The 12864-nt window shown below is 42.0% G+C and overlaps 1 protein-coding gene across 2 annotated transcripts in view; it reads left to right on the forward strand.

Annotated features, from left to right (window-relative positions):
- Nucleotides 1–12864, forward strand: part of SLC23A2 (solute carrier family 23 member 2) — a 151143-nt gene that overhangs the window by 112249 nt on the left and 26030 nt on the right. For both annotated transcript variants that reach the window (XM_067707546.1, XM_067707547.1), the window contains exons 6-8: nt 7617–7705; nt 8727–8797; nt 9746–9927. In XM_067707546.1, the coding sequence (XP_067563647.1) occupies nt 7617–7705; nt 8727–8797; nt 9746–9927 (342 nt within the window). The remainder of the gene's footprint in view (nt 1–7616; nt 7706–8726; nt 8798–9745; nt 9928–12864) is intronic.

Below are 12864 nucleotides of genomic sequence, written 5' to 3' on the forward strand. Positions count from 1 at the left end.
CCAGTTGTGTGACTTCTGTGGCTTTAGTGCTTCCCAGGGCTTCCACCTGTTGGAGATGGGTAGTTTCTGTGACAGCTGCTTCTTCCATCCCCCTCCTCCCATCCAGCCTTTTCCTTCTTCCTTCTTTTCTTTGACTTTTATCCCCTGCAGTTTGCTTTCAACGAGGTCTTTACTGTCGAGTGCCCTTGGGTGAGGTTTCAGATTGCTGAAATCAAACCTTATTCTGATTGATTTCAATCCATCCTACCCCTTGGGCTCTTTCCAGGAATTAGTAAAAAACCTTTAAAATCCCAAGAGCAGGGGCAGGGTTCAGAGTCCCCTAACTCAGATGTTAGCCAGCCAGCAGCAGCTATGCCTCCCTGGCTTTGGGGAGGACTCAGTTCATGCATAACCTAGGCTGCCGTTGTCTTTTCCATCAGAGACCAAGCTTTGATAGCAGCTCTGAGCTTCCCAGAGCCCTTGTCCTCGGGTGTTATGCATAGCTGGGGGTGAAGGAGGGCCCTCTGGGATGGACCCTGCCCCCTTGCACACCATGCTGACCTCCAGCTTTCCCTGAGGTGTGCAGGTGCTGTGTTTGGGGACCACATCCAGCTTTTTGTTCCAGGTGCCTCTTGGAGGCCTTTCTCTCAGCTCTCCAGCAAAAGAAAAAATTGCAGGTGGAGTGGCCCGTTTCTTGAGAGCCTCTCTTGGCCATAACAGGCCTGCTGTAGACACACAGAATATTCCTTTGCTGAGAAAAGGTAGGGTTTTGGCTGAGAGAGTCATTGTAGCTGGTGCAGCAGCCTGGTCTCTAACAGAGTTGTCTGCCTTGAGGAGAGAGCTACCCTGTCTTCCATCTCCTTTGGTTCTGGGACCTGTACGGTATAGGAGGCAGCTCCAGGATACTTTAAAGTCTCAAGTATAAGGCTTTGAACTCTTAACTGTTGATAAAATTTAGAAGAATGGAGAGATGCAGTGCTTGGATAGGGGTAGGGGAGACTGGGATTTTCCCCCACATTCTTTTCCTGTATATGTGTTTGTGTGGGGGTGTATGTGCAATTTTTTAAATTACTTGAGAATTTCAGGCAGCATGATGATGGCTCACCCCCAGATACTCTCCTAAGAATGAGGGTCACCTGTGTAACCGTTTACCACACTTGAGAAAGCTGAGTTATATCATCTAATATGCAGTCTATATTTAATTCCCCTAGTTGTCCCTAAAATATCTTTTATGGCTATTCCCTCCACCTCTCTGAACTAGGATCCAATCAAGTTCGTGTGGTGCATTTGTTTGTTGTGTTTCTTTGGTCTAGTAATAAACAGTCCCTACATTTTTCTTCCACATCATCCTCTTCTTAAAGAGTCCAGGCCAGTTGTCTCGTTGAGCATCCCGTGGTCTGAATATGTCCGATTGTGTCCTTGTGGTGGTATTTGATTTGTTCCACAATCCCCCTATTTGTTGTAAACTGGGAGATGGGGCCAAAGGCATAGTTGATTCAGGGTGAACATTAAAATTACTGTGTAGATGATAGTGAGCCTGTGATGTTAAGCAGGCTCTTAATAGCAAGTCGTAGGTTTTTCCTGCCCCCATGTAAAAAAAAAAATTACTGTTTATTTAACTCAAAGAATTATAGGTAGTACATTAAAAACATGGGGGCCAGTGAGAACCTGGAGGTAGTGACCTTGGAGGAAGGTTTGCCCTCACCAGCTGTGTCGAGGGGCTCTGGCTTCAGAGGTGGCGTCACTCCCATTCTACTGTTTACCAGCTCTGTGGCTTTGGGCAAGTTACCTAGTCTCAAAGTCCCCTTTGCTCCTCCATAAAATGATAATAATAATAATAAAATTGTTAGTGAGCATCAAATAAGATAATGCCTGGCACTCGCCCACACTTGCCTGTTGGTGCTCATTATTTTAGTGGACCCTCTGGAAGGGTGGGTGTAGGTGAGGCAGATGGGGATGCAGTGGGCAAGGCTGGTATGCCAAATGGAGCAGCTTGTCCTTGATGACATGGCAGGGGTTGGGTGTGCTCCTTGGCCACATGGCCACAGGTGGACTTCTTCAACTCTAGCTTTTCTGGGTGGTCTCCCCATTCAGTGAACATGCTGTTTCTCTGTTTGCTAATATTTCTGATGCTCCAGGAGACTAGGAGACTAAGTCCTCTTAGTATATGTGGGGTTAATGAATTTAGTTCCCCACAGTCTTTTTTCTTTGAACGTCACATCTCACTTGCCCCGTATGTTCCCACTTGTTCTAAAATGCTCATCTTCTTCCTCATGGCCCACTAATTCTCCCTTTTATCATTCCTTTTCAGGCAGGTGACTGCCTGGCGAAAGCTGTACAGGGATAGAGCAGCACTACACAGGAGCAGAGGATAGAGCTTCTTGTCAAATACCCAGAGGGAAACTCTTTTCTTTTTTTTTAAATTTTGTGTTTTTTGTAACTATTTGACTTCACTCTAGTATTCTAAGGACCATGTTACCATCCTCCCCCATTTCTCCTCCCAGAAAGACACTTTATAGACATAATTTTTTTAAGTCATATCTATTGAGGGGTAATTGACATACAGTAAAATTTTCCCTTTTTCACTTGCATAGTTAGATGAGTTTTTACCCATGTGTACAGTCACTTAATCACCACCACAACCAGCAGATAGAGCATTGCCACACCCCAAAGAGTTCCCTTATGCTTCTCTGTGACTGGCTAGATCTTTAAGTAATAAAACAAACTTTTGACCTGAAATAGTTGATACTATCATGCTTGAAAAGGTTATCAAAATTGTACCCAGCCAACCCTCCTAAATTGCTGTGCTCTGTCTGGACGAAGCCTTCTGCTGGGAGCTGGGAGAGGAGCCAGTCGGCTGCTTCCTACTGAGGTTCCCTAGGAGTGTGTCTAATTGGAAGTGTTGACTGAGATAGTTTATATAATTTTGATATTTACATATAAGACCAGAATATCATGGACTTGAAGATAAAGGTTAGATTTGCCTTTAGTTAAAAGTTTTCTTTGAATCAACTGAAAATGGATTAGAGATCCAAATGTAAGAAACATGATACTATATAACCATTAGAATAAAACGAGGGCAAATTCCTTTATAACTAGAAGTTGGGAAAGACTTTTAAACTAGGATTCAAACTCCAGAAACAATAAAAGGATAATAAATTTGATGCCATTAAATGTTTTAAAATTTTTAAGCTTCGCATTGTAAAAATATACCATAAACAAACAAAAATGACAAACTGGAGAAAATATTCATAATATAGATAAGTTCTAATATCTCCAATATAGAAAGAACTCTGAAAAATCAAAGTTAAAAATTACCAAAAATGGTATAGAAAAAAAGGACAGAAGACATGAATAGCTACATAAAAAGCTATATAATGGCCCTTCACCATAAGAAAGGATCAAATTGACTTTATAATAAGAAATACAAACTAAAGCTACCCTGAGATACCATTTGTCTCCTTTGTCAGATTAACAAAAAATGATTTTTTTTTTTTTTTTTTTTGCGGTACGTGGGCCTCTCACTGTTGTGTCCTCTCCCTTTGCGGAGCACAGGCTCCGGACGCGCAGGCCCAGCGGCCATGGCTCATCGGCCCAGCCGCTCCGCGGCATGTGGGATCTTCCCGGACCGGGGCACGAACCTGTGTCCCCTGCATCGGCAGGCAGACCCTCAACCACTGCGCCCCCAGGGAAGCCCCAAAAAATGATTTTGACAAGCCACTCTGATGGCAAAGCTGTGGGAGAACAGGCATTGTTACACATTGCTGTCAGGAGTGAAAATAATTCAGTCCCTGTGAAGAGGAATGTTACAATATCTAGAGTACATATGCATTTATCATTTGATCCAGCAACCTACTTCTAGAAATTTACCCTGGAGATATACTCCCACAAATGCAAAATAAATACAAAAAGTTTTTTTTTATTGCTGTGTAATTTGTAATGGGAAAATAGTTAACACAACTTAAATGCCTATCTGTAGGAAACTACCATACATCACACAATGAATTACTATGCAACCCTGAGAAAGAATAAGAAAGATTTCCATGAACTGGTATACAGTAAGTTCCGGAATATATTGAAAAAACAAGTTGCAAAAGAGTGTGTATATGTTTGAAGAAACAAGAATAAGTTAGAAATTAATAAAAATGGTTAATGATCAATAAGTCAGATTTGGGGGTTGGAGGGGATAGGAGTGACATTTTCCTGGTATATCTCTATATGGTTTGATTTTTTTTTAACCGTAAAATGTTCAGCATATCCAAAACATAAAATCTAAAAGGATGAAGAAACACAAACCCTAAAATTGAATACAAACAGAAACAAGTGAACCTAACTTTATGTCAAATTGCTGACCACATGGAGAAAAGAATTAATTCACAGACTTTAGAACATAGTACTTTGCACACTCTGAATGGGATATATTCTAAGAAAAAGAAAACACAGAGAAGTCTTAAACTTAGTAGTCTTGTTAGTAGTGACATTGGTATAATTCTGGAACTGTGCTGCTGTGGGCAAGTTTGAGACAATTTAATTATTAAAAGGAATAGTCATGGAAGTATATTATTAAATTGAATAAAAAATGAATCCATGTGTCTATGGTGATATTCAAAAAAAAGGGGGGAGATAAAAATTGGACAAAAAGGGAGCCGAGAACAATTCCTAGAGGAAGTGGTATTTTCTCTGTGCCTTCAATGTTGAATAGAAATGGAGCATTAGCAATGAATTGATGACATAAGAGATGAGCAAAGGCTCAGAGGCAAGAAAGTAGACCGCTTGCCTGGAGTGCAGGCATGTAAAGTGGCCGGTGAGAGACTAGACTGGGGAATGGGTTCAGGTCACCTGGACACCGAGGAGGAAATGAGGCACCTCCAGCAGGGTTTTGAACACAGTAAGAACTTGTTTGGGGCTGGTTAGGTTCTTTTGCTGTCCTGGGGCTAGAGCCTGACATGGGAATGTGTCACTACAAAGGTGACTGTCTGCTCAGGGATTTTTTCTTAATGGCATCCAGCAACACTATTAACTTTAAAAACTTCCATCTGCAAAAATCCATTTTTGGGGTATCTTCACATATTTAAGATACACTTCACATATTTAAGATACACTTAAGGTCGGCAAAATTTTTTCCATAGAGTGATAAGCAGTGAATATTTTAGGCTCTGTGTTCTCTGTTTTGACTATTCAGCTCTACCATTGAAGCATAAAAGCAGGCACAGACAACTCGTGAATGAGTGAGGGTGGCTATGTCCCAGTGAAACTCTACTCAATGAAAACAGTAGTTTGCCAGATTTGTTTCACTGTCCAGTTTGCTAACCTCTTATGTAAAGAAAAGCACAGTTTAATTTGTTTCCTTTCCAGTCATCAGTAGAGAATAAAATAGCAGACAGTCCTGTCTGCTTGCAGAGCCCAGGGATCTGAGGTTTAGCTGATTGTGTGAGTGAAGAGCCCCAGGAATTGACCAGCTTCATGCTGGGGAAGTGCCTGAAAAGCCACTTTATCAGCTGAGAATATCAAGTGCTTTATCATCTTCAAATCTCTTTTTTGGAAAATTGACTTTGTTGATTTTGATTTAGGGGAGCTCTTGTTTAATGAAGTAGTGTGCTCTCGCTGCAACTTTCCCTAAGAATATTTCAGTCAAGCCACTGATTTATGCTGCCAGTTATGGAGACCACACTTCACTGCTGGGATACTTACTGTAAGCCTGCTGCTTGTCTTTCAGCCAGAACTGCTTGTGGCAGGCAGTGTGCGTAGCTGCAGAGTGAACACATAAGCCGGCATGTGCATCTTTTACCAGGTCATCTTGGGAGACTTTGTCTGGGGCAGCACATGTGAGAATTTTCTGTTAGCACCCACTTTCAAAGGAACCCAGGGGCCTGGTTGTGTGAAAGTGAGTGAGCTCCTTTGCAGCAGTGCTCTCAAGGCCTTTGGTCATGGTGAAAGCCATAAAATGCACTCCCTGAAAGGTGCCCAGGCAACAGGCAGGTTCAAACTGAGACTCATGTCACCGGGAGTGGAGCCCAGAGCCAGTCTTCACTTTCCCACATCCAGTGAGTCACCAATGCAGGGTTGATTGCAGTGGTCCTAAGGATGAGATTTCTAAATGCAATCCATATTAATCCATATTACATTGCTTGAAACATGAAATGATAGTAAAACAGATGCTGTTTGGACCATTTGAAGTAGCATCCATTCCTGATTAGATGCTGACCTCCCTTTACCCTTTCAGTACATTTCTGAAAAATCGTGCTTAAGGAATTTTTGTAAATCAAGCAGCGTTTTCCTTTTGCTATACATTCCCACTTCAGGGGACCTTCACTCCACTTTTGATGGTACTACGCGCCAGGCCCCTCCAACAGGTAATTTATTAATGGATGGTTGTGGAGGGCATGCCCATGGGAGTGGCCGCTAGCATTGCATCTGGTTTGTACTGTGCAGCCTGCCTCTGTGTCTTAAAGCCAGCATCTCTCAATTGATTTCATTGCAGGATTAAAATGGCCAGGAGAACAAAAGAATCTTAACCCTCATATAGCTCAGAATAGTGTGTACCAGCTCTGGACTTGTAAAGCGGCTACATGTCCTTCAGCCAGAGCCACTGTTTCTCAGTCCAGTTACCGTATCACTCAGGGCAGAATATGCTGCCAGCTCAGAGGAGAGCATGCTGGCTTCCTATCCTGCTGGCCAGGACACTGATTCAAGGCTGCTTAGGAGTATTTAAGAATGATCTGGACATCTAGGAGTTCCTAACCTTGCTAACCAAAGGCTAGTTTCATATTTTACCCGCAAAGTAATGTTAAAGATAGTGATTGAGCTCCCATGTTAGCCCATTATACATCTCTAATAATAAATGACAAAATCTTTTGAATTTGAGTAGTACCAGTGTTCATAAAGTCAATATGAAGTATCTAAAATGTGATTGAATGATGGCATCTGAGGATCTCTGCATTTAGTTTGACATTGGAGGCAGGAAATTTAACAGAGTCTGCAAGCTTTCTGGGTCCTTTGAAAATAAGAGTTCGAGCACTTTTGAGTATTTTTTATGATTAAGAAGAATATTATATCTACTGTTGATTTGTAACTTACAGTTTTCCTTTTCCTCAATAGATAGATAGCTCACGTGATTTTAATGCTTACCCTCAGTGATTTAGGGCAGTTTTTGACTTACAAAATGGAACGACAGGGGGAGATAGATTTTTTTCCATGATAACCAATAAGAATTTGAAAAGGAGGAGAAAGAAGAGGAGGAGGATGGTAAAATAGAAGATGTACACTGATGTTTATTAATAAGGAGCTCACAAGCTCAGCAGGACAGAAACATCCAAATGCCTGCATCCCCCACCCCCAAGGGGAAAGGTGGTGATGGCAGGGGCTGGTGTTGGGGTGCTGGCACTGACCACAGAGCTCCCCCAGGGCCCACCCTGGGGCTGTCTGTGGGGAGAGCAGCAGGAGGGGAGGACGGAGAAGCCAGCATCTCTGGCTGTGTGGCCGAGGACATCTTTGCAGACTGGGGCTCTTTCTTCCAGGTGTGCCTGCATTTACTCATGTGCTGTTTGTCTATGGAAAAGACTGTTAAGCTGTCAAATAGTGAACTACCTCGGTAGTTCCTGATGCCGTGATCATGGTTTTGGTCTCGTTTCTTTTAGGTTACCCCTGTTTCAGGCCAGTGCTTTTGCATTTCTGGCCCCTGCTCGAGCCATCCTGTCTTTAGATAAATGGAAATGTAACACCACAGGTAATTGCAGTTATTTCCACATATGTCATTGGGGTCCTTTAATGCAGGTGATAGAAGGGAGGCCTGGGCGTGCTGCCCCCAGCAGTGTTAAATCCTTTCTGGAATCAGGCACAGAACACACAACCAACAAACAGCTTAGAACGCTCCAATCTGTGGATCATGTTTCTGTCTCTCTCTATCCACTTGTTCATCCCTAACCCCAAAGCAAGTAAGGACCAGAAAAGGACCTCATTTCTCTGTGCTAATGAAATTGATAAATATGGGGAAAGAATAGAAAAATATTTGTGCTATTTTTCTGCCTCTTTCTTTCAGTGGATTTTTTTGAACCACCAGTTAAACAACTCTCTTTGCTGCAATAGCATCCCTTCTCTGAAACATCTCTGCTTTTTAAGGATCTGGCTGCTTTGGTTTTCTGCAAATGACTTTCATTCCCCCTCCCATTCTCCTCATAGTGATTGCAAAGATCCTTAAATAACCCAGTAAGGTCAGGAAGAGATCAGATAGGGAATTTGAGGAAATCACATAGACCTGTTGTACTCTCAAAATATTGTTAAATTTTTAGGTTATAGGAGCAAAGTTTTCTAGCCCTCGTTTCCTTCCTTGCTCCTAGGAGTTGCTTTGTGACCACTGATTTGATTTAGGAACAGGAAAAGGGCCTCTGTTTTATCTAGGTTTTTAAAATCTCAATCAGGCAACCTTGCTATTGGGCATGTCAAAGAGCTGCTTGCAAAGGTTGGTCTTTGTATTAGGCTGGAACTAGCAATGTATATCACTAGTTCAGTCAGCTTTTGAGAAGCCGGGAGCGCTTGTTGATGAATAAATTTGGTTAAATTAGCAATGGGGGAATCCACCTCTCAGTATGATATGCCATAGTGTTGTAACTTGAATTTTAGGGATGAGTATTTATACAAATATACTTAGAACAGGGAGGAAATTCTTCTTAAAAAGAGTGAAATGAATATGTCCCGTGAAACATCAGTGTCACTCCAAGAAAAATTTTGTCTTTGTTTTTGTTTTTAAGATGTTTTGGTTGCCAATGGAACAACGGAGCTGTTACATACAGAACACATCTGGTATCCTCGGATACGCGAGGTAAAAGATAAACATTGTCTGCTTATGGCTTCTTTGTGTTTCTACTTATTTTCAGTGTTGGTCGTGACCAGTAAATTGCAGTTGCTCTTTTTCTGTTTCAGGTACTGACATGTTCATTTCTGTTGTTAAAGTAAATGTAGATGGCATCACTGTAAAATAAAGCATGCAGAAATGCTTTGTGTGACCAGACAGTATTGTTTCTTACCCTCTTTTCCATCCTCCTTTCTCCTCCTCTCCTCATGTGTACCCACAGACCTGTCTGCTTACACCCTCCGGCATAACAGCTCCCTTTGGAAGGAGCCACAGAGTCGATAGGTTGCAAAACTATTTATTCTGGCCTCAGTGTTTGCCTGTATTGGTGGAAGGAATTAAAGACACTTGTCTTCTTCAGTGTACTTGAATAGAACAGGGCGTAGGAGTCCTTAGGTATGAAGAACAGCTGACAGTTTATCCGGATTTTCCAAAACCTATAAGATCATTCACCATTAGTTCAGAATTAACACAGATATGGCCATTCTGCACAGTAGAAACATTCCTTTAGAATTTTTGTCAATAACACTATCTTCTGAATGTCCTGCAGCGACTTACTTTTTAAAGTCAAGAATCTTTGTACTGCATTGTTCTTCTGAGGCTGGTTATGAATGTTGTGTCTTAAATGAGAATTATAAATTATGTCTGTCTCAATCAGTGAGAATAGGCAAGCTGACTTCGTGTCCAGTGCCCATTTCTGTAATACTCTTACATTAGTCAGGTTATACTTAAGTTTGCTAGATCCCAGTAACCCCCACTGGTTTCTTTTGGGGTTTGCCAGGAATTTTCCAGCTATGTTATGCCTGTTATATAATAACTTGGTGTCTTACAGAATTCTCAGTTGTCGTTGCAGGTGACATTTAGAGTGTGTGATGTATAAGCAGCTTGCTCTTACGTCTGTGTCCTCTCTTGCTTCAGATCCAGGGAGCCATCATCATGTCCTCATTGATAGAAGTGGTTATAGGCCTCCTAGGCCTGCCTGGGGCTCTGCTGAAATACATCGGACCCCTGACCATCACACCCACGGTGGCCCTCATTGGCCTCTCTGGTTTCCAGGCGGCAGGAGAGAGAGCAGGGAAGCACTGGGGCATCGCCATGCTGTAAGTGTTCTAAGACCACTCAAAAGTGAACAGTAAAAATCTCCCCTCTTCCCAACACTGAGGGACAGCCTCTTTGAATGTTTTGAACATTTATATGAACTTCAGGAGACACTTAAATTAAGATTAGTCTGGTAGTTTAAACTTTATTTGCTTCATGCCAGGGAATTATTGAAGTAACATGCAGCCAAGGTATTCCAAAGACAGATTTGGCAGTGATGTGTAGAGGGAGGGTTGTAAGGTTTTAAACTTTGGGATGGGAGGAAGATGGTGACACCATTAACTCTTGACTTTTGTGGTCATGCCAAGTCTCATACACATGAGCTGGAATACCAAGAAGCTGAATCCTTTAGATGAGACTCAAAAATACTTCCAGACTGGCAGGAGACAGAGATGCTGCAGGAGGTGTGTTGACATCAAAGGTGATTTGGCTCCTCGGCCAGATAGCTCTGCACATCTGTCAGGAAGCTGTTACTCCTTCCAGAGTCCTGCTAGTCAGTGCCAGTCCTTTTGCACAGTACTTGAAGTTGATTAAAGATGTCACTTACCCCTTTTTAAGTAATGTCAGTAAAGACATCCAGGACTTTATAAGATTATTAGAGCCACAGAATTCTATATACCACAGATAGAACCCACATTCTCTGTGTGTATCTGTAGAGCATATGTAAGAGTTGACCATATCATAGGGAAATGGTTCCAAGACTAGAATTTTACCGATCAGTAAAATTGCTTAAAAAATTTAATAACAATACAAGAGGATTTCTAATTGTTTTTGTTTTGCTTTGTAAAATGTTCTGTAATTATTAAATAACAAGCAGTACTTGTTGAGCCTGTGCATCAGTGTTATATACCACTGGTTGTATATATTATAAATTAAGATAGGTACCAGTGTTATCCCTGTTTAACAGCTAAAGAAATCGAGGGACAAAGATGCGGAGTTAGTTGCCTAGAGTCACACAGCTAGTAAGTGACCACGATGGTTTTCAAAACCCAAATAGTCTGACTAGAACTTAACCCATAACACTTAATTCTGCCTCTCTGTGTTAGAACATGGTTTACAAATAAAGTGGATCCTTGCATAATTGTAATCCATGTATCATTATAAATTAAGGTATAGGAAAATATCCAGTGTTGCTCTTAATTTTCTCATTTCACCAAAGGTTGTCAATATTTCCATACCAGGATGGGTGAGTATAAGGCACATAAGAATGTTCACTCAGTGAAATGCAGTAAGTTCCAAAAAGGAGAAATTGTATTTACCATCACGCAGTAAACTTTAGGAACCAATAATAAAAGAGTGAACAAAACCCCCAAACGACTTAGAAGCAAAAGAACACCATTGTAAATAACTCAGAGAGGAACTCAAAATTTCACAATTGCTGACAATTTAGCAAATGATGACGATAACAGCACTGGTCACACAGAGCAGTCAGTTGTTCTCAAGAAAAGTCAAATAAAAATGAAGTACATGAAGAGCTTATCTCCAGAAACTAGAAAAACATGATAAAAAATGAACACAGTGAAAGCAGGGGAAAGAATTAGTAAAGATACAAAAAACATGAAACAAATAGAAGTGATACATCCCAAAGGTGGTTCTTTGGAGAATGGCAAACATATACTATAGATAGGCTTCTGGCAGGGCTAATTAAGGTGAGAAAGGAATGCACGCACAAAGGGAGGGATAAAACTGCAGCTCCAGGGAAGATGTGTTGAATCTGCGTTCCTGCCCCGAAACTTAAAAAAAAGAATAATAGAATAGGTGGTTTCCCAGCTGTTTCATTTGATAAATAATCAAAATTGACTCCTTCTCCCCCTGACATCTGGATATTAGGGCTCCGCAGAACTTGGTCCTGGGCCTCCTCCTGTCCACATGCTCTTCCCCTGGGACATCTCATCCAGTTCGTGGCATCAACAGACATGCATTATGCTGGTGGCTTCCACAGGAACCTGAAGCCCAGGTCTCTGAACTCAGACTTACAGATCGAACCCCTGACTTGCCCTCTCCATTTGCTGTTACACAAGACATTTCAAACTTCAAAGGAAGAAAGCTCCAAACTTTTAATTCCCTCCTTGCCCCCAAACCAGTTCCTTCTGTCGTCCTCTCAGTGGCACAGCCACACACCCAGGTGCTTAAGCCAGAAGCCCTGCAGTCATCCTTCTTTCTTCACTTTTCCTCATTCCCCACGTACAGCCCATCATTCTGTCCTACCTCCAGAACAAACAAATCCCCAGTCTATCCTCTGGACTGTCATTGCCACCACTCCCAGCCATCACTTCCAAACTGGTCTCCAGCTCCTTTTTTGTTCCCTTCCTGTCCATTCTCAGTCCTGTAAAATGCTTGGCCATTATGTCTTCAAGGCCACCTCTTCTGTCTCCTCCTTTTGCTGGAATTCTAGAAGCTTTTAGGTCTTGTCATCACGATGTCGGAAACCTCACATGCTGCCCCTTGGTGGTCTGTTTACATCTCGGGCTTGGCACTCTTGGCCTCTTCTCTTTGGAATCTCAGGTGTTCATGGGAAATGATCTTGAATTACTTCAAAGATGCCCTCCTCCCCTCTATCCCTGCTTGTCTCTCTCTTTCTGGAACTTCTAGAATGTTGGTCCTCCCAAAGTCGTCCTCTTAACTTTCCTCTCCTGTCTTCCATCTCTTCATCTTTTTTCTGTATTCATAGGAATTTTCCTCAGCTTTATGACTCCTTCCATTGAGGTTTTTATTTCTGCTCTCCTGTTTTTTAGTTTCCAGAGCTCTTCTTTTGTGCTTGGGATATCAGCTGTATGAGGGCAGTCACCATGGCACCGACAGCACCTGGTTCACCATCTGTCCCAGGGCAGGCGTTCAGTGAGAACATTGTGAATAAGTGAAGGGGGAGGGTCGGGAGGTGTGAGCACACCCTTGACCATGGGAAGAAAAGTCAAGATGTTGTGGAAGGACTTTAATTC

The sequence above is a fragment of the Pseudorca crassidens genome, chromosome 15 (genome assembly GCF_039906515.1).
Source record: "Pseudorca crassidens isolate mPseCra1 chromosome 15, mPseCra1.hap1, whole genome shotgun sequence".
Classification (NCBI taxonomy): domain Eukaryota; kingdom Metazoa; phylum Chordata; class Mammalia; order Artiodactyla; family Delphinidae; genus Pseudorca; species Pseudorca crassidens.